Source organism: Ambystoma mexicanum, chromosome 8, assembly GCF_040938575.1.
Source record: "Ambystoma mexicanum isolate Mex_15411 chromosome 8, UKY_AmexF1_1, whole genome shotgun sequence".
NCBI classification, from domain to species: Eukaryota; Metazoa; Chordata; class Amphibia; order Caudata; family Ambystomatidae; genus Ambystoma; species Ambystoma mexicanum.
The window spans coordinates 352,624,786-352,646,314 of record NC_090929.1 but is presented as its reverse complement, the minus strand read 5'-3'; the positions used below and the strand labels follow the sequence as shown (position 1 = coordinate 352,646,314).

The 21,529-nt window shown below is 47.4% G+C and overlaps 1 protein-coding gene across 3 annotated transcripts in view; it reads right to left on the bottom strand.

The window, feature by feature from the left end:
* LRSAM1 (leucine rich repeat and sterile alpha motif containing 1) overlaps positions 1-21,529 on the bottom strand; it is a 3,131,994-nt gene that overhangs the window by 1,149,426 nt on the left and 1,961,039 nt on the right. For all 3 annotated transcript variants that reach the window (XM_069609805.1, XM_069609807.1, XM_069609806.1), the window contains one exon: positions 16,078-16,200. In XM_069609805.1, the coding sequence (XP_069465906.1) occupies positions 16,078-16,200 (123 nt within the window). The remainder of the gene's footprint in view (positions 1-16,077; positions 16,201-21,529) is intronic.

Below are 21,529 nucleotides of genomic sequence, written 5' to 3'. Positions count from 1 at the left end.
TGGCTTCTGGAGAACTTGCCCACTTCGAGGAAGCCAGTAATTATGAGCATTTATGTCCATGACAGTATTTCAAACATTTACTCATAGGAAAAATATATGGCCATGGGACTTGGTAATGTATTTACCCAGAGGTTCCCATAGTCACATTCCCAAAGTACAGATGTTTGCAATCTACTAGAAATATACAAAGGCTGCTGCCATCCAGTGGAGCTCACATAGTCAGCTCTGCAACAATATCCATAAAACAATACAACAATGCCCACACAGGGAAACAATTTACTCAGTGTAGTGTGTCAATATTATTTAACTGGTATAGCAGTCACTAAAAGTCTCCAATCAAGCCACAGATGTGGACTCATCAGGCTAATGTTGGGTGTAACAACTTGGGAAAATTAAACATAAAGAGGCTTTGCACCAGAGTGCCAGTAAGAGGACGTTCACTGTGACACCCCATAACATCCGAAGGAAATGCTAAGCATTAAAACAGCAATCAACTTTTCTAAAACAATTGCTGATACTGATATATTGGTGCTTCATTTCTCTTCACTGCCCATTGTTCATTAATTAGTGGGGGGAACACAGTGGATGGGAAATTTTCAGCACAGGGAGTGAAGCACACAGCAGTTGCAGGAATAACTGGAATTCCTGCCAGAGGAGCTGCAGTTCTTCACTTTGCTTATTAGGTACTACATGCAGTGAAGAGGAAAATATGTTGTAGCTTGGACCATTGATCATTATATGGGCCATCAATTGGTTCTTTTGGAGTGGCTTGTGTGAAGGCCTGAAGTGAGCTGCATATGTCTAGCACCAAGGCATGTAGTTTTAGGAGACATCGCAAGTATGTTCTACATATCATAGTGATGTCTAACAACAAAAGGAAAGAAAGTAGGGAGCAATTATTTAAACCATGCACTCTTTCCCAAGCATTAGACCAGCAAGAGGAAAGATTGGAGTTTTCACCAGAGGAAAAATGAAAGACTATTGGCAAGAGGGCTCTCCTAAAATCTACTTATGCTCTCCATATAGTATTGCAGGCAAAGGCAGAGAAAATTAAAATGGCAGTCAAATCAGTAGAGGCCAACTTGGAGGACTGATCAAGTACAGTGATACAAATGTCAAGGTGAAAAAAAACGGTCTCTGCACTAGAGCGACAGAACATGGATTTGGCTGAAAATATTAGGGAAATAGAGAAGTTTAAAACAGATGTTATTGAGAGTATCTTGAAGTCAGATGCCAAACTGGAATTGTTTGAAAATGTGCTGAGAGGTGCTCGGGTGCAAGTGCAGAGCGAGGGAGGGGTTTCCAGGTGAGATTTATGAGTAATCTGTAAAGATAGTGATTTGTATTTGTATTTTTTTGTATTTGTTTATTATTTATATCGAGCACCAAACCTTGAGGTAACTGGGCATGTGAGAACTTGGAGGTTACATACATAGTCCGGCAGGCAAGATACAATCAAGTGTAGAGACAATAATGGGGACCCTGGTTACAGGTGGGTCAGATCATGGGTGATAATGTACAGTATTCTAGCTAAACAAAGATGAAGAACAGTCGCATAAATAGGCAGTGAATCAGAAAACATGTTGATGGCGCTTTAGTGATGAGGCATGTTGCTCAGCCAATTTTATGGCTTTAAAGGTGAGGAAGGAGGGTTCCTGTCTAAGAGGCATGGGAATGGAGTTCCATCGTTTGGCAGCTTGGACAGGGAAGCTGGCTCCTCCGGCTGTTTTTAGATTGAACCTTGGTATCACCAGGCTATGGGAGAGAGAGGTTCTGGTAGTACGTGTGGGTTGGTGTTTACAAATTTTGTCCGTCATTTATTTCGGGGCAGAGCTTGTGAGTCATTTATGCGTGATGGCCATGGTGCGTAATGTGATCCTGTCACGGATGGGGCAACCAGTTGGCATTGTTTCTGTGATTGGATATACGGCAGGATCTGGGGAGACTAAGTGCTGCCCTCAGTGTTATTTTGGCATACCTAGAGTCTATTTAGGTTGTGTTCAGAGGACCCGAGGAATAATGTGTTGCAGTAGTCGAGTTTAGATAACGCGAATGCTTTGGCTACTGTTAGACAACTGTGTGTAGATAAATAGGATTTGCAGCTGTAGATCAATTTATTAGTGTAGGCCGTGGAAGATGCCACACTGCTGACCTGTTTTTTAAGAAAAAGAGTTGTGTCGAGGTAGACCCCCAATGTTTTTATCTCTTTAGAGACGTTGATTATGTTACTGTCAATGACGAAAGATGTATATCTGGTGTTGAGTTTATTCAGGCACGCCTGAGTACCACCAATCATTAACTCGGTCTTGTCGTCATTGAGGCATAGACTGTTGGTGGCCATCCATGCTTGGATTTCACTGTAAATGTTGTTTAACAGTTTGGAATCATGGTCGTAACAGCCAGTGAGGGGGATGAGGACTTGAGTGTCATCTGCATAGTTAGTGTAGATGACACGCAAGTTGTCCAGGCGGTCGAAGAGTAGCTTCGTAAATATATTGTATAATGTGGGCAACACACAGAATCCCTGAGGGATGCCACAAAGTATCGGTGTGGGATCTGCTGAGGCCGAGGGGGAGAAGACTCTGGTGGTCCGATTTGATGAGAAGGATTTAACCCAGTTGGATGCATTGGTGGAGAATGCTGCCGCTGTGTTGAGATGTTTGGTGAGAATTTGGTGGTCGACAACGTCGAAGGCCGCAGATAAATCAAGGAGTAAGAGGACTGCTAGCTTACCTTTGTCCTTCGCCTCGTCCATTTGGATCTTTAGATCAAGGAGGGCTGTCTCAGTTCCATGTCTGGGTCTGAAGCCTGATTGTCTAAGTCCTAGGAGTTCGTTTTCCTCTAGGTGCTTCTGGATTTGCAGATAAGCCATGCGATCCAGGATTTTTAGAAGGAATGGGATGGTGGTGATGGGCCTAGTTTGTGGGGACATTAGGCTCTAGGTTTTTTTTTTTTTTTAGTAAAGGCATAACCCAAGCTTCCTTGAGGTTGTTAGGTACCTGAATGGAGGAGAATGAGGAATTCATCAGGGAGGTGCTGAGGTTTTTAGATCCCTCTTTAATGATGGTGGCTGGGCAAACATCCCTTTGGCAATGGGATAGTTTTAGGCTTTTTATGATATCTTCAACTTCCTCTGAAGTTACTTGAGAAAAGGTAAAGGGAGTGCAGAGATGGAACAAGTTACTTACCTGTAACTGTTGTTCTCCAGCATGGGTCTGGCATGGATTCACATGCTCAAGAATATTCCCCGTCGTCAGGCCGGGAATCCTCGGTAAAGAAAAATCAGTATCAGTTTCGTTTCTGATCTGTCTTTCGTAGTAGTAACCAATCACTGATCTCTGCGTCATACTGACCACAGCCAATGACTGCCCTCTACTTAAGCCCCGCCTCTGGCAGCCATCTTCAGATTTGGAAGCACGTGAAGTGGCAGTATGACCAAGTGAAGAGCAGCAGAGGCGTAGGCGGGAGGGTTCGCATGTGAATCTATGCCAGACCCATGCTGGAGAACAACAGTTACAGGTAAGTAACTTGTTCCTTCTCCAGCATGGGGTCTGGCATGGATTCACATGCTCATGAATATAAGAATAAATAGCAGTACACACATGCACAACCAGGGGGGGTGGCAAAAGGCTCAACATTAAGCAATACATCTCTTACCTCCTCACCAGGCTCATCTTAAGCGAACAGGTTGCGCAGCACTGCTTGGCCGACCCTGGACTCCTCCCTGGAATCCCGATTGACGCAGTAGAATCTCGTGAAGGTGTGCGTCGACCTCCACGTAGCAGCCCTGCAGATGTCCAGCAGAGGCACACCAGATAAGAACGCCGTAGTAGCAGCGATCGCTCTGGTGGAATGGGCTCTCGGACGGCCTGGCAGCGGTCGGTTAGCCAACCGGTGGCAGTGCATGATGCAGCCGGAGAGCCATCTGGAAATAGAAGACTTCGAGAGAGCCTTCCCTTGATTCACAGGTCCAAAGTTCACGAACAGCTGTGATGTCCTCCGGAAGCTCTTCATGCGGTCCACGTAGAACTTCAGCGCTCTAGCCACATCCAGCGAGTGCAAAGTCCTCTCGGCCGGCGACGAAGGAGACGGGAAGAAAACAGGTAACACCAAGGGCTTGTTAAGATGGAAGTCCGACGGCACCTTGGGCATAAAGGAGGGGTGAGTCCTAAGCACCACCCTCGAGGCATGGAAAGTCAAGTACGGTGCTTTGCAGGATAGGGCCTGGATCTCTCCCACTCGTCGTGCGGAGGTAATGGCCACCAGGAATGCAGTCTTCCACGACACAAACTTCATTGGTGCGGAGTGCATCGGCTCGAATGGGGGCCCCATGAGCCTGGTCAGCACCACGTGAAGTTCCCACGCCGGGGCCGGGGCCTTCACCGGCGGGAACGACCGGAACAGTCCTTTCATAAACTCTTTAACCAGTCGATGGGACAACAGGGACGTCCGTCCTGTGGTTCTGGTATATCTGGAGATCGCCGCCAGATGAATCTTAATGGAGGCATGGGCTAGCCCAGCCTTAGCCAGCGATAGCAGGTACGGCAGCACTTGAGGGGCCGTAATCCATAGGGGGTTGATCTTCTGTGCTCGGCACCAGATAGAGAACCTCTTCCACTTATGAGCGTAGCATTTGAGAGTCGAGGACGCCCTGGCCTTTGCAAGAACCTCTCTGCAATCGGCCGGTATATCGTAGCCTCCAAACTCTAGCGCTGCAGGAGCCAAGCCTGCAGGTTCAGCGACGCCGGGTCGTGGTGGAAGATGGCGCCTCCTTCTCTGGAGAGAAGGTCCGTGTCCGCCGACAGCTTGATGGGAGGGGACGTTGACAAGTCCACAAGGTCCGGGAACCAGATCTGCCTCGGCCACGCCGGTGCGATGAGATTCATCCTGCACCGGGACCTCTTGAGCTGGCTGATGAGTCGAAGCAGCAACGGCAACGGAAGGAACGCATACAGGTATAGGCCGTCCCAGGGGAACGAGAACGCATCGCCCATGCTTCTCGGCTGGGGAAACCTGCTGGCGAACCTCTTGCACTTCGAGTTCGTCGCTGTTGCGAACAGGTCGATTTGGGGTTTGCCCCATCGTCGGAAGAGTTGATCCACCTGATCCTGGCGCAGTTCCCACTTGTGACACGCGCGCAGCTCCCTGCTGCGCGAAGCACGCAGTAAAAGCTCGAGAGCTAAGCACGAGGACTCCCAACACTTGAACGTGCGGTAAAAATCTGAAGATGGCTGCCAGAGGCGGGGCTTAGGTAGAGGGCAGTCATTGGCTGTGGTCAGTATGATGCAGAGATCAGTGATTGGTTACTACTACGAAAGACAGATCAGAAACAAAACTGATACTGATACTGATTTTTCTTTACCGAGGATTCCCGACCTGACGACGGGGAATATTCATGAGCATGTGAATCCATGCCAGACCCCATGCTGGAGAAGAGGGGTTTTCGCTGGGTCAGTGGCAGACTGGGAGTCGATGGCAGACTGGGAATCGATGGTGAGGCTTGCCTTTTTAGCTTCAATCTTATTTTGGAGTAGAGTCATTTTATCTGCAAGGGCTTTCTGGATTTTTGTACACCATTCTGCGTCTTTGATGCAGTCTTGTGTAGGCGATGCCGGGGATTCAAGTTCTTTCAGCATATTAAAGAGTTCCTTAGTACTGGATTTGGCATTCTAGATTCTAGAGTTATACGTTTCTTTTTTTGCAGAGAGGAGGGCTGCTTTGTAAATAGCGGAGGCTGATGTAAAAGCAGTTTTGTTGTTGATGGAGGGTGATTTGCGCCAAGTGGATTCATCTGATCTTTTAGTGTTTTTGAGGCTTTTTAGTTCGGGGGTGAACCACTTGTTGAGGTGGGCCAAGGGTTTGGCTTTCCTAAGTTTCAGAGGGGCTGCGATGTCTAGTCCTGATTTAAGAGTATTGTTTTAAATGTCTACCAAATTAGAGGGGTCGAGGTTGTTGAATTTAGACTTGTTAAGGATGTCGCTAATGACGGGCTCGAGGCTGTCTATGGTGATGTTGCGACAATTTCTAGAAAGCGAGGGGATGCTAATGTGGCTTTAATGGGAGAGGGTCCAGGGATGGAGAACAAGATGAGGTGATGATCTGACCAAGCTACGGGTTCATTTTGGATAATAGAGACAGAGCAGTTAAGGTCTGACACCCAGTCCAGCGTTCTGCGTTTGGAATGGGTAGGTGTTGTCATTTTGTGTGTAAATCCCAAGTTGGAGATGGTGTTATCCACAGCTAAGGCAAGATGATCGTTAGGGTCCTGGAGGCCCATTTTTAGGTCTCCAAGGAGGACAGTTTGGGATCCAAGTTTAGTGTGAGTGGAGAGGAGGTTTAAGATATCGTCCTCGAAAAATTTGGAAGGGTAGGTAGACAAGGTTATTTATTTAATATTTATTCCCCGTTTGGGTCTTTTTGCCAGGACTCAGTTTTAAAATGGCGTTTGTGTTCACCTCTGTAACTCCAACCCAAGTCGAGCCCATTGTTCCACTTTTTGGCGGGCTTCTGCACAGAAGCCTCCAAAAGTGGTGCCACTCTGTCTGGGTCTACAGGATGTGTGTGTGTGGGGGGGGGGGGTTAGGCACCCTGGACTGAGTTGCCTCGGCAACTCAAGTCGCACTCTTGTGTGATTGGCCCAGTGGTGAGCCGCCCGGCTCAGCACTTAGCATGTTTGAGTGACAGCTAGGACTGAGAAGATCTTCATCCCAGAGAGTCTTCTTCTTCTGAGCTGGTGGGGATAACCAGTTAGCCCTCTTTTCGCCTTCCTGGATCGTCTCGTGGTCGAATCGCCCGTGCCAAGCACCCCGGCGGCCGGATAGCCACGCTTCACCACTACCGCGAATAAAAGGGTAGTACCTTTTAACCGAGAAACTCCACGGCTGGTTTCTTCCGTGGCAGTGCAACGACCTCCAGCTTTCCTCCACGTCGAGATCTCCTCTTCCCCTGGACGAAGCACCGACTTGCACCCGCTGCCAGGAACAACTGCCCCCGCTGGAGCTTTCTCACCATTTCAGGTACTGAGTCCCGCCTGGTCTCCCTTGCAACAGACTGTTCAAGGTGTCCCGTAAATCCTTGACTTTCTATCCTGGGGTGACTTGGGGCCTACTAACTAACTTTTCCTGACTTGAGCCAACCCTTTTTTGAACTCTTAGCAACGACTCTTTAAAAGAACTAATCAACTGTGTGATATTGGACACATTCCGCCTTGCTCTCTTCAAGAGTGGGCCTGGCCTATGACTTGCTTGCTCCTCAGTAGATTCTGCCTTTTCTGACTTGCTCTGGTTCTCCTAAAGTGTTGGTATTGTGTATTTTCCTAATTCTGCCTTTTTCCCCTCCCTTTTTAACTAACTTATTGGAGTGCCATCTTAGGTTAAGCGCTCACCTCTGTCTGAAAATAAGTGGTGTTTTAACTAAGACTTGTTCAATAAGTGATCAGGGTTGTATATATATTAATAGTGACTGTTTGAACTTGCTTGCCATATTAGTGTTAGTGTATTTTACAAAGTGTGTTTTTAATTAAATAATTATATACTTTTATACCCAGGCTCTGGTCAGTGTTTGCTTGTGCTACTGTATTTTGGTACCTATCTTGTATACTCTATATACTGTCTAACTCTTCTTGAGAGAAGTCTGGCTACTCAGCCACAGCTACCAGGTAAATCTGGGTGGTACAGACTGCTACCAATTGGGTTTACTACCAACACCTATAGTCTTAAGCCTTTTGCAGTGGTCCCTAAGGGAACTGCACAGGTTTCTGCCTAACAGAGCTCTGCAGAGGGGACGCTGGAGGTGGGAATAGCTCTGAGGGCTAGTTGGGTTTTGGCTATGAAGGCCACTCCACCACCTTTGCTCGACGTTCTGTCGGCCCTGATAATGGTATAGCCTTCTGGTAAGGCTTAGGATAATGCTGGTCCTGCTGCATGGTGTAGCCAGGTTTCTTTAACAGCCAAGAAATCCAGGTTGTTTGAGATAAGGTCAGCAATCTCTAAGGCATTGGCGACGAGGGAGCGAGCGTTGATAAGGGCTCCTTTGATATTAGCAGATGGTGAGGTGGTATTATCGGGTGTGGGAATACGTTTCCGGGTAGGAGGACAAGCCGTGTCTCTTGTATCATGTTGGAGGTTTTTAGGTTTAGAAGTGACTTTGTGGTTTGGGAAACCAGAGCCTAGTCTCGGGTTTCTGGAGTGGACTAAAAGAGGGATAAGTGGCATTGGTGGTGTAGAAAAGCGCTGTAACCATTCGAGAGGGGTGAGTAGGTCACTGGATGTTGTATTTGGTGGTGCTACGCTAGATGGTCTATGATTGAGAGTGGGTAGTAAAGGCGGTGGAGAGTAAGTTGGGGTGACTGACTGAACTAGAGGAAGGAGTGAGGCCAAGGCCAGTGTCGCTCTGTGGAATGAGGACATGGTGGTTGGTCAATAGGCAGGCTTACGCTGGTTGGAAAGTTGAGGAGGTTTAACACAGTGGGCAGAATGTTAGCAATAGTTTGAGTCAAAGGTCAGAACAAAGGGCAAAAATATTTGCCGGCGGATGTGTGAGCAATATGTAGGTTGCGTAGCAACTGAAGTGAGCCTCGATGTGAGGCTGCGTTGCGCCGGCCATTTTGGGGCCAGGCACGGCTCAGTCGGGAAACAAACAGCTGATCATCAGCAGCGGCGTTAGGGACAGGAACGGATTTCGGGTAACAACAAGGTGCTCACCGCATGGAGAGATTTCTAGCAGAACTGTTGGGTACCTTGACTGTCAATGACAAACCCCTGCTATTGCGTGCTTAAAGGCTAACTACAACTGGTCCAGAGAGACAATTCAATCATGTGGTGAATGTTATCTGATCAAAGGAGATGAGAGAGGTGGAATGATCCAGGACACTATTATGCAGAATAATGTGCTTCTCTTGATTTACTGCAATATAATTCTGAAAACCATTAACAGAAAGAGCCCTAATGGGGAACAAGAAAGCTATGAGCTTTCGACTGGATGTTCCTCCCACGTATTCCTTATCCTTTGATATTTCCAATATCCAGCTTAGCTGCTTTGCAATTTTTTATTCAGCAGAGTGCGCTGCATGTCGATGCCTGTCGACTCCATGTCTCTCTGAGGCCTCCATCTCGATGTCAACGTCACCAAAGATATATATAGCGCGTGCAGCGTCCGTTTGCTTCACTTCCGTTTTTACGGATGTAGGATTTATCCCATACCTGACAGTTACTCCTCCTGAGAGAGCGCAGACTGCAATAGCAAAGGAAATTCTACTGCGGGGTAGGTTGGGAGGGGCGATAAGGAATATGTGGGAGGAACATCCAGTCAAAAGAACGTTAGCAGGCGTAAGTAAATTGTTCTTCAAATGGATTGTGTCCTCCCACGTATTCCTTATCTTATGACAGACTCCCAAAGCAGTTTCTAGTATTTCTGGAGATGGGAGTTTTGCATTTTTCGTGACAATTTAGTAGCTCTCATGGGTCTGTGTGCACTGAATGCAACACTGCCTTACCAAATAAGCCTTCCGGGCCTGAAGAAGAGTCCAAACTGTAATGTTTGGTGAAATATGTAGGGACGACCATGAGGCAGCCACAAACATTTCTTTTACTGGTACTCCCCTCTGTAATGCAGAGGAAGTCGCCATGCCTTTGGTCGAATGAGCCCGAAGGCTTTCTGGAGGATCTTTTCCCGCCTGTCTGTAGCATTCAGATATTGCCAGTATTATCCATCTGGATAATGTCTGTTTAGTGATAGCCATACCCAACTTGTGGCCTGAGTAGCCAACAAACAGTTGGTCATCCTGTCTTATTTTTGCTATTCTGGTGATATAGAAGCTTAGTGCACGTTTAGGATCAAGCCTGTGCAACCTCTCCTCTTGCATCCCAGGGTGCGGAGGAGGGTTAAATAATGGTAAAGTTATTTTCTGAGTCAGATGTAATTCAGACAATTTTGGATAGAAAGGTGGGTTTCACCTTAAGGACCACCATTATAAAAAACAGTGTATGAAGGCTTCCAGGATAAAGCCTGAAGCTCACTCACCCTTCGGGCAGATGTAATGGCAACTAAGAAGATGGTTTTAGGGTTAGCAGCCTCAAAGGACAGGAGTGTATAGGCTCGAAAGGAGCACCCATCATGAATTTCAACAGCAAGTTGAGATCCCAAACCAAGACTTGAAAAGTGATAAGGAGGGAAAACATTTGTCAATCCTTTTAGGAATTGTATTATTAGAGGAATTTTGAAGTAAGATACCTCCTCTGAAGTGCATTTAAATATAGAAAGTGCTACAAGATATCCTTTAATAGTACCAAGATTAGCTAGGTGTAACAAAAAGGATAACACCATAGGTGTATTACTTGTAAATGGATCAACATTCTTATCTCTACACCAGCTGCAGAATTTGTTACAACGGCAGCGGTACAAACACTTAGTTGCTGGCTTTCGGGCTGAAAGCAACATCTCCATAACGTCATCCGGGAGGTTCCAATCCTTGTCTCTCAGCCTCTCAGAAACCATGCGTGAAGGCTGAGTGTCTGGATCTCTGGATGGAGAACCCGACCCTCCTCTCGCGAGAGAAGGTTCTCTCTTAGTGGAAGTCGTATTGGAGGGCAGATGGACATGTCCAGAAGGTCCAGGTACCACGTTCTTTTGGCCCAAGTCAAAGCAATTAGGATCATGGATTTCCCAAACTTTCTCAACCTCCTGATGACTTGAGGAATGACGGGGACTGGAGGAAACGCGTACAGGAGTGGAAATTCCAAGTCCACTACAAACAAGTCCCCTAGAGCTCCACTTGGGGGAAATTCCCTGGAGCAGAACAGTTTGCACTTCCGGTTGGCACTGGTCCTGAACAAATCCACTTGAGGTGTTCCCCAAAGGGTGAAGATCTCTTGAAGGACTTCCTAAGCTAGTTCCCACTCATGGGAGACTGTGCTCTGCCTGCTCAGAGTGTCCGTCGCCGTATTCTCCACTACAGCTAGGTGATATGCCGATAGGGAGATCCCTTCTCGGATTGCCCAGTACCAGAGCCTCTCTGCACAGTGCTTGTGATCCCTACACCTCCTCTTTGGTTGAGGTAGTACATGGCCACTGTGTTGTCTGTCATCATCAGGACATTCTTTCCCTGTACAGAGGGCAGAAAGGCCGTCAGCACTAGTCTGATTGCCCTCAGCTCCAAAAGGTTGATGTGTAGTTTGGACTCCGATGGAGACCAACAATCGCTGATTGTCAGATTGTTGGCATTGGGCTCCCCACCCCGTGAGTGAGGAGTCTATCACTACTGTCATCTCCGGCCATGGTTGTCAAAAAGGTTCTTTCATAATGTTCACCTAGCAGGCCTTCCACCGAAGGTCCTGTGAGACTCTGCTCGGAATCTGTAGGAGGTCTGACATCCTTCCTGAGAATTGGGACCACTGAGTCCTGAGAGCCCATTGGAGCGATCTCATTCTTCGGTAAGCCTCTGGCACCAGAAAAATGCAGGATGCCATAAGGCCAACCAACCTTAGAAAGTCAAAGGCTGGGAGATGCTGGGCACTCTGGAATTTGGTGATCATCTGCAGAATGTCTTGAGCCCTCGCCTCTGGTGGCTAGGCTTTTCCCAGGGATGCATCCAGGACTGCTCCAATGAATTGGAGCCTTTGAGATGGTATCATGTGAGACTTCTTGAAGTTGAGGGAGAAGCCCAGTCTATGAAGGGAGTGACAGGTGGAGCTCAGATGTTCCCGGGCCTGATCGGGGGAAATGGCCCTGATCAGCCAATGGTCCAGGTAGAGGTAGATGTGAATCTCCCCTCTCCTGAGACTCACTGCCACCACCACCATTAACTTGGTGAAAACCCTCGAGCGGAGGTCAGCCCCAAAATGGCAGAAACTGATAAGGAGAACCGCCAACGGTGAACCTCAGGTACTGTCTGTGCTTGTGATGAATTTACACATGAAAGTAAGCATCCTGAAGGTCCAATGATACCATCCAGTCCTGAATCTAGAGGGCCTGAAGGATCTGAGAAATGGTAACCATCTTGAACTTTTCCTTCCTGAGGAACTTGTTCAAGTCTCTTAAGTCCAAGATGGGTCTCGATCCTCTGTCCTTTTTTGGAATTAAAAAGTACGGGGAGTACCAACCCTTGTTCCCCTCCGCTACAGGTACTATATCACCTTTCTCTAGCGGGGTTAATATTTCCTGCATAAGGAGCAGATCTGGAACTTTGAAAGAGCTGTTCCCCAGTGGATGTCTCAGGCTTTTTTAGAAAGGAAAGGCAGTAACCTTGGGCAACTGTTTCCAATGCCCATGTATCTGAAGTAATAGCATGCCATTCTGTCAGATGCTTTGACAGTCTGCCTCCCACTGCAGTCTTGGGAACTAAATCCTCAGAGAGGTTTTGGGGCAGCTAACACAGCAGATGATGGCAAAGTAGCCGCTGCTAAAACGGTCTTAGTACCTCTTCCCCGTCCACCACGGGGGAATCGTCTTTGGCCTCTTTGAACTGACTGTCCTCTGCCGCTTCCAAATGTGGAGTAGTGACTAAAGGACCTACCCCCCCTAGGGCATACCACTGGGGCGACTTGAAGATTGTCTAATGGCAGCACCAAGGGATTTGGCTTCTGCCTTTGAAGTTTGTAGTTTCTCCAGACTTTCATCAGCCTTGCTACCAAACAAATGTGTGCCGTCAAAGGGCATGTTAAGCCGTCAGGATTGTACATCTGGAGCAAATCCTGACTTCCTCAACCAGGCAAACCTGCACATAACTGTACTAGCCGCCATTGTTCAGCTGATACTGTCAGCGGAGTCGAGGCCAGTCTGGAGGGATTCACACATAGCATCCTTTCCAACCTTGATTATGTTCAAAAACCTGTCTCGTTCTTCCCCTTCAAGGATATGGTCAGCCCCCATGCATATACACTCCCAAAGGGCATGAGTGAACCTAGCCAACGTGCAAGTGGCATTTGCCGACTTCAGGGCCATACTTCCAGCCGAATAAACTTTTTTGGCTACAGCATCGTAATGCTCATCATCCCTATCAGGAGGGATAGTAGGGTAGGCATTTTGTCTAGTGGTTGAGGTGACCGCTTGTACCACCAGAATCTCCACAGTTGGGTGCTATGACAAATAATAGGGATCACTGCTGGACACAATGGATTTAGAAGTCAGTTTCTTGTTGACAGCCGGATTCAATTCAGGTGCCTCCCAATTGGTAGTTACGCGCTTTTGCAAAGCTGCATGGAATGGTACAATTGGATCTTCCTGAGGTCCTCTGTCCAGACTGTAGGTCAGGTCATCTTGTTTGAAAACTGGACTTGGTCTAGCCTATCCTATATACTCAACTACCCTCGACATCAATTGCCTATAGGTAACTTCTGCATGATCAGATGTATCTGATCTGCCAAACTCTACCTCTGTTAAGGTGACCAAACAGCTGGCATCATGTAGACACTATTTAAGATCCTTTATTCTGGTTTCTTCAGAAATTACGGCCTCAGTGACAGATGGCCTACCATATTGGAGGCCAAAAGGTCTAGATTCATCTGATGATGGCTCTGCGTCCTCATAAATTGCAGGAAAGAGTCTTGAAAAAGTCAGCCCTAGATAAAGGGGTATATGCTTTCTCCATAGTACCCGATGGTGTCATAATTTTTGTGAACAAAGGTGCCGAAATTGTCGACGTTGAGATCTTTGATGGCTGCGTCGACAACTTGACACCTGTAGCATCGAGGACCTGGAAGCCTGATGCCTCAATGGCTTTTCATGGATTTTTGAAGCCGATGGCGTCAATGATACGTATTTCGGCGCCAATGGCATCGATGAAGAGTCTTTCTGCGCCAATGGCGTCGACGACTCAGTCCTCGAAGGGACTTTTCCTCGACTTGAGGGAACCTTAGGCCGCTCTCGAGGAGTTTTGCCTACAAGGCCCCAAGGCACACAGGTCTTATGCTTATCAGTACTTTTGACCTGAGCATGGCTTTTGACAGTACCTTTGACAGTACTCGAGGGGGTAAAGGCTGCATTCTCGAACACTTTCATCATTTTAAGTCTAAACTCTTCCCACTCAGCTGGTGAGGCTGTTTTAGATACGTCGAAGATAACGACCTATGGTGCTGTTTCTTTGAATGTCTTGATGAAGACGAATGGTGGGAACCACTTCGTGATCGGGATCGCTTACTTTTATCACAGCGAGGAGAAACAGTTCTCGACTGTTCCGAAGTCTGTCTTTTCAACGGAGTCAATGGGGATTTATGGGTCCTACCTACCGCAAGTTTCCCTCTGCGCTCTCTCAGGGCTTTCAACGTCATGGACAGGCAGTCCTCACACTCCAATGAAGAATGAGCGGATCCCAGATACCACAAGCATATTCTGTGGGGGTCCGTAACGGACATCTTCGAACCACAGTCACTGCATTTTTTTAAACCCAACTTCGGAGTAGAAGACGCTGATGACAAAGCCATTTTCGAAGATTTCTTTCACAAAGGAACAAAGCGTACTGTATTCGAAGCGGAAAAACGGAACTGAAGCCAACGGAAGCTGCGCGCGCAATATATACCTTCGGTGATGTCGACATCGAGACGGAGGCCTCCGAGGGACATCGAGTTGACAGGCATCCACGCGCAGCGCCCTCTGCTGGAAAAAAAATTCGGAAGCATCTAAGCTGGATATTGGAAATATCAAAAGATAAAGAATACGTGGGAGGACACAATCCATTCAAAATATTCTTTCTCCCAAGAGGAGGTTGGCAAAGCTTTCTTGCAAAGACTGAACGTAACTGACTCCTAGTGAAACAGCTCACTTGGTGTACTCGCTGGTTGTTGATGTTTGTTGGAAGGGGTCATCTTGCTATCAGCCGAAAATGGACAGTCACAGCTCTGATGGGAAAAGGAGGGCCTTTGATGTTTGGAAGAAACTCATAGTTGAATTGTGATGATTCATCTGTACCCCTTTTTTTCCCATTGTTGGCTCTTATGGGAACTCATGTGTTCCCTTATTTTGTCTAACTAAATGGATGAGTGAGTAATTGCAGTAAAAATACAATCTTTGGGACTTGGATGGGTTTGGCGGTAAGAGGCCATATTCAGGGGTTATGTGGCCTGGGATTTTGAAATGACAGATTTAATGCAACTGAAGGTACCTGGGACGTTTTTCCTCCGTCCCTGGCCCCAGAACAAAATATAGAAAGAGTTGCTTTGGGCATTCAACTCACAAAAGAGCTATTGAGGAAGGGCCAGATTTATGTCAACAAAATAAAATCCCCTCCAAACGTTCCCTCTCTGCCAATGCTTAGTTGATGTTTTTGGCCCAGGTGAATTTAGAAGGATTTCCACGGCTTTGCACTCTTTCTGCCGATTTTCAAACGACTGTTCTCCATGATGATTCTTCTCGTCCCACCCACTCTCCTCCCACCCACTTCTGCTCTGCCCTTTGTAATAGCTTAACCCCCTAGCCACATTTCTTCCACCCAAAGTCCAGTCTCCAGCCCATTCATCGTTCCCCCCCTTTGCACTTTACATGGTGTCGCTCATCACACTTCGAGCCACTTCGCCATTTGGGCATTTTTTTTCCTCCAAATCAATGCCCCTCCAAAGTCCTCCTTCTCCATTCTACACCCCACACTAAGGTGTCATTGCAGGGTCTTTTGCTCATCCACTAGCTTCGTACCCATCTAATATACCAGTCCTTTACAAAATAGCATGCTACATCAGTACAACATGCATCAAACTGTCACTTAATTTGGTGTTTCAGAGAACATTCCTTTTGGCAATATGTACATTTGTCAATAGAAATCCATCAAGGTGGTGCAACACAGGCAGGGCCCAAAGCATCCCATCAGTTCTCAATAAACAAGAAGGACTTCTCTGACTGTGTTAACTAGCTGTGCATTTGAAACACATTGAGTGAAGGGGCTATGTGAAGGTTTGTGATACACATGAGAATAAAACACCAAAAGGGCCTTTATACTGTAAACTATTGTTTGTCTGGCACAGAACGAATACATTTGGGGCACTCTACATAACATGACATGTGGGCTGCAGAGCCTAGAAGCAGGTGGAAATGATTGCTAAAACCATGTCCAGCTCGCGTGGTAGCTCCAATGTTAGTTCATGGGAGGCAGACCTCTTTAACAGTTTGCAGGATTTCAGTCCTTTGGTCGTTGCTTTGTAGGATGAGCTGAGCATGTTCCCTCTGATCCAGGTCCAAGCGTCGCTCAAATTCCAGTTTTTCCAACATTTTCTGTTCCTAAAATAAGAAAACACAATATAAATATCCGGTTTCATGAACGACTGGGCAGATGGACCAAAGGCCCAAATAAAATACACTTGGACCAGAGCAACTTGGCAAGAGCAATGATGAAGGATCTAGGGCAAGAAGGCTGAGGCAGCATGGTAAGGTAAGGGCACAAACACAAGGATAGCAACAAGAAAGTCCAGGCACAATAATAGCACATGAAAAATAGCTGCTACTCTCAGGCAGAGGCATTAATACCTGGCTAGGGCCTACAACACCTGGCTAGGCAATATAGTAACTGTGCGGTGGCTACAATACATAAGCATGGACTACATTTCACCAACTGGAGCACAGATACCAGAGCCAAGAAGGAGTAAGTTGCTTACCCTTAAATCCTGTTCTCCAGCATTGGTAATTTTCATAGATTTGCATGCTGGGGATTCTCAGTTACCTTTAATGATTTACTTTTAAAGAAAAGCTTAGTCCATTTTGTATGCCATCACCCTCTCTATGGGTGTTTTAGGTCCCATCCAATGGGACATCGAGTAGTAAGCCCCTGGCTCCAGAGCCCTTACTCAGATTCTGACCAGTCATGCTGGCTACCTAGCCCTTGATCTTTGAGGCTTTTACCTGGCAGGGGCAGATGGACGGCGAATGTGAATCTATGAAAGATACCAATGCTGGAGAACAGGAGTTACAGGCAAGCAAATTACTCCTTCTCCAGCATTGGATCTTTCATAGATTCACATGCTGTGAATAGAATATGTAGCAGTATAATAAATGGTGGTTACAAGTCAGTAAAATGCCTACCTTACTGGAACAGACGCTGCAGGATGGCTCTCCCTGTTTGAACATTCGCTGCATGCTGTTCTTCCAGGCAGTAGTGCCTGGAAAACGTGTGAGGCATCTTCCATGCGCTACCTGGCAAATGGCTGCCGTGGCCCTTGCTGAATGAGTGTAGGGCAGCTTATGAACGGCCTGCCTGCCTTAGTGTGGCAGAAAGAAATAACAGACGTGTTCCACCTGGATAACCCTTGCTTGGATATTGCTTTGCCTTTGTTGTTGGGGCCAAGTGCTACAAAGAGCTAGGTTAATGAAATACTTGGTTCTGTCTATGTAGTATTTGAAGATTCTTTAAACATCCAAAGAATGTAATGCAGCCTTTGCATGGGGGAAGTGGCATTCTGGAAAAAAATAGGCAACGCTATGGTGGCGTTCTTATGAAAATCTGTGGGAACTTTTTTGGGAATTAACCTAGGATTGGTCATGAGTAGAACCTTATCCTTACAGAAACATAGGTAGGGCTCATTGACAGCCAGCGCCTGCAGCTCCGACACCCTCCTGGCTGACGTGACCGCCAAGAGGAACGCAGCTTTCCAAGACACATACATTATGTTCACTGTGGCCAGTAACTCAAAAGGTTTTTTCATTAGACCCGCTAGGACTGTATTCAGGCTCCAGTCTTGCTGAGTATTCTTTGTTGGCGGAAGCAACCACAAATGTCCTCTAGGAAATACCTAATCAGCCTGTCACTGAACAGGGGCATGTCCCCTTTTTCTAATGTATCTAGAGGTGGCTGCCAGATTCACTTTGATGGACGAGTGACTGAGACCTTCCTTTGCTAAGGACAGCAGGTACGGGAGAAGTTGTTCCGGCTGAACGGTTAGCGGTTGAACCGCTTGTTGCTTCGTGCACCACGGCCAGAACTGCTTCCACTTGAAACAATAGGAATGGTTTGTGGAGGGTTCCCTGGCTGCTGCCAGGATGTCTATGCAATCTTGCGGAATGGCTAGTCGTCCGAATTCTACGAAATCAGGAGCCATGCTGTCAACTTCTGAGAATGGGGGTCGTGGTGCAGGATCTTGCAGTGGTCTTGGAATAGCACATCTGGTCGACTGGGTAGCCTTATTGGTTGTTAGCTGACAGTTGAAGGAGGCCTGAATACCAGATCTGTCACGCCAGTTGGGCGCAAATAGTATGAGCCGACACAGATGTTACCATATCATTTGTATTGGCCGATGTATGACCGGAATTGGCGGGAACGCACAGGCATACAGGTTCGTCCATGGAAAGGAGACAGCATCCCTTTTTGAAACCTGTTGTGCGCTTCTGCTGGCAAACAGAAGGCACTTTTTGTTGCAGTCGGTGGCAAAGAGGTCTATGGATAGATGCCCCCACCGTTGGAAAACTCTCTGAAGTTGACTGTTGTCGAGTTCTCATTCGGGCGACTGAGAGGATTGACTGCTCAGGCTGTCTGCTAGGTTTGTTTTAGGCTGCTGGCAGGTTAACGCTGGCAAGAGCATCCGGTTGGAGAGGGCACAGTGCCACTCTCGCTGGGCCTCTTGACACAGGGTTGCCAATTTTGTCCTCCCCCACCTCTTGCTTCCTCATATAAAACATTGTGGTGGTATTGTCGGTGAGTATCCTGACTGTGCATCCTCGTAGCACTGGCAGGGAGGATTTGAGGAACCGTCTCACTGCTCTAAGCTCCAGAACTTTGATATGAAGTGTTGCTTCTTGGGCTGTGCAGAGCCCTCTGACATGCAGCTGGTCGACATGAGCTCCCCAGCCCAACAACAAAGCATCCGTGATGAGTGTTTAGTGGTGACGTGGTTCTTGCAACGGGTTCCCTTTTGTGAGGTTGTGCTTGTTGGCCCACCATTGAAGCCTGTGCACGATCCCGGGGGTAATGAGGTTCTTGTCTTTCCATGTTCCTGCTACTGGGGATCAATTTGCGGCTAAGAACTCCTGCAGTTGGGTATCAGTGGGATGCACAACAACAGTGCCGAGATGTTCAGCTTCCTGGTGTGATGGTGGGGACTAGCAAGGTTAACGTGCTCACCCGATCCACTGACAGCCGTACTTGCGGTTCTCCTGTCAAGAAGTGTGCACCAAGAAATACTAAAGTCATGGATGGCTGTAGAAAGGATTTCTTGGAGATTATTGTAACGCTCACCTGATTCCCGTAGAGGCGCCGGTCTTGACTGGGCGTATACCGTATCTTCAAAGGTGATGTGTAACACACGGCTGGCTCTTTGGGCTGGACCTCTGTGCACTGTATGTCTGACTTGAAGGGTAAGATGTCTGCAGATAGAAAATATGGGATTAAGGAACTGGGTTATTGAATGTCTCTCTCTTCTTCCCTTTCTCTTCTCCTGTAGAACCCCAAAGGTTAACGCTCTCACCTTAGGTAAGTGAACGCCGTGCTCTCCATCTGCCTCGGGGCAGGGTGCTGTAACCAGTTTCTTCACTGACTTCAGAGGACTGCTGTCCGTCGTTTACTGCACGAACGGTAAGTTTCGAGTAATTCTAATGTCTTTAAAGTCTTTAGTAATGATGTTTCTTGTTTTGCAGGGTTATGGCGATGGCGGATGACGGGCTGAAGTGAGTTGAAGATGGAGCCCGTGTGATGAATAGAAGCGCCTGGAAGCACGTAAGTAAGCGCTTGTTGCCTGCTTCACGATGCGCTCTAACTGTCTTTTTATTTTGCAGGTACAAGTTCGGAGTGGCTGCAGGGTGCCGGAATACCCACTGGGTTAGATGTGGAAAGGAGTAATGGCACGTGAGTATTAAAGTTCCCCAATGTCCTTAAACGCACCTTGTTTTGTCTTTCAGATGCGGGATGCAGCGCCGAAGGCCTCCGGAGCGTGCGAAGAGTTGGTAAGCTTTTGTCTTTCAGATGCCGGAATGCAGTGTGAAGACCTCCGGAGCGCACGAAGAGTAGGTAAGCCTTTGTCTTTCAGATGCCGGAATGCAGCGCGAGGCGTTGGTGACAGCCGATGGACCAGGTAAGTGAAGAGCTGTCACTGAAGACCGTAATGCTAACCTGTTCTTTCTTGTCTTTATAGGTGTTGCGGAAGACTGGATTCAGGATGGTAAGCCTTTTTCCTTAGGCCCAGGATCAGATGCAGAAGACACGAAGAGCGTTCTGCTGCAGAGGATGCAGAATAACGCAAAGCAAGATTCATCCATCGGGTGTGGTTTAAATAGCCTCCTGTAGTGCTTAGGTGTCTCCTTCCACAGCCACGCCTAGGTAAGAAAAGAGTTCCTGCTTTCCAGAAGAGTTCCAGTGTTCTGAATCTAGGGAGTGGCTCCTGCCCCACCCAACAGGAAAAGTAGTTCCAAACAGAAGAGGATCAGAGGCTCAACTGGCAGGCAAGTAAGCAGCATGGTCTGCTGCAGGTAAGTCCACCCAAGCATTATGAGCCCGGCGCTTCCAGCGCTGGGACTGGGCATATTTATGAGCCTGGTGCCACTGGCGCCAGGACTGGGTCCAAAAGGTCCCAATTGGGACTGGTTGGCACTCGGAACCTGGGTTATGGATCTGCTTCCAAGGGAGTTGGGAAAACCCTGACCTTTTGGAAGCAGAGATCATGACAATTATCGAGAAACCTAGGCTCTGGAGTGTCTGTACCATCTCTGACATGGACTCTTGCGCCCTGGCTTGTGTTGGTGCCCTATCAAGACAGTCATCCAAATAAGGGTAAACGTTGTGGCCGTTCTTGCGGACGCTTACGGCAATGGGTTCTAGGTGTTTGGTAAATGTCCAAGGGCCAGATTTGAGGCTGAATAGTAGCACTCAAAACTGGTAGTGGGTGTTTAGCACCACGAACCCAAGGTACTTTCTGTGTTTTGGGTGAATTGGGATGTGGAAGTACGCAACCTGAAGGTAGAGTACCCCAGAAAATTGGTGGAATTGCTATGATTACTTGCTGCAACGTCACCAGTTGAATAAAGGTCTCTTTAAGAATTTGTTTAGCCTCCATGCATCTAACATGGTACAGCATTTGACATCTGGCTTTTTCAGTAACCCCTTTTGCTCTGTGATGCCTTGGATACTTTTCTATAGCATTTTTCACCAACATTTGCTTTACTTCCTGCCACAGAACCTTTGGGTGTTCCTGCACGTGTAGGCCTGGGGGCATGTTGGGGTTTGCTTTGTAAACTCCAATAGGTGTCAGTATTTGTATTTGCATTTGCATTTTATTTATTTATATAGCGCGCCTGGCCGAGAGGCATCTGGCTGCATATCTTAGGTTACAGTGACATAGTATGCAGCAAGAACAGGAGACAAACAGCATATACTTACGAAATACTTACAGGATATTTACAAAGATAATGGTACAAAAATTACACAGTGATTAGCCAGGGCAGCAAAACCTACCAACGCAGGCAACAAAAAGCAGTGTGGGTTATAATGGTCGTTAAGGCCTGTGGAGGCTTTGAGTGTCCTGTGCTGTGCTGTGAGCCACAGTTTAGCTTTACTCTCGAACGAGTGGAAGAAATCGTCTGATCTGAGTGGACTGGGAAGTGAATTCCACAGTTTAGTGGCAAGAACCGG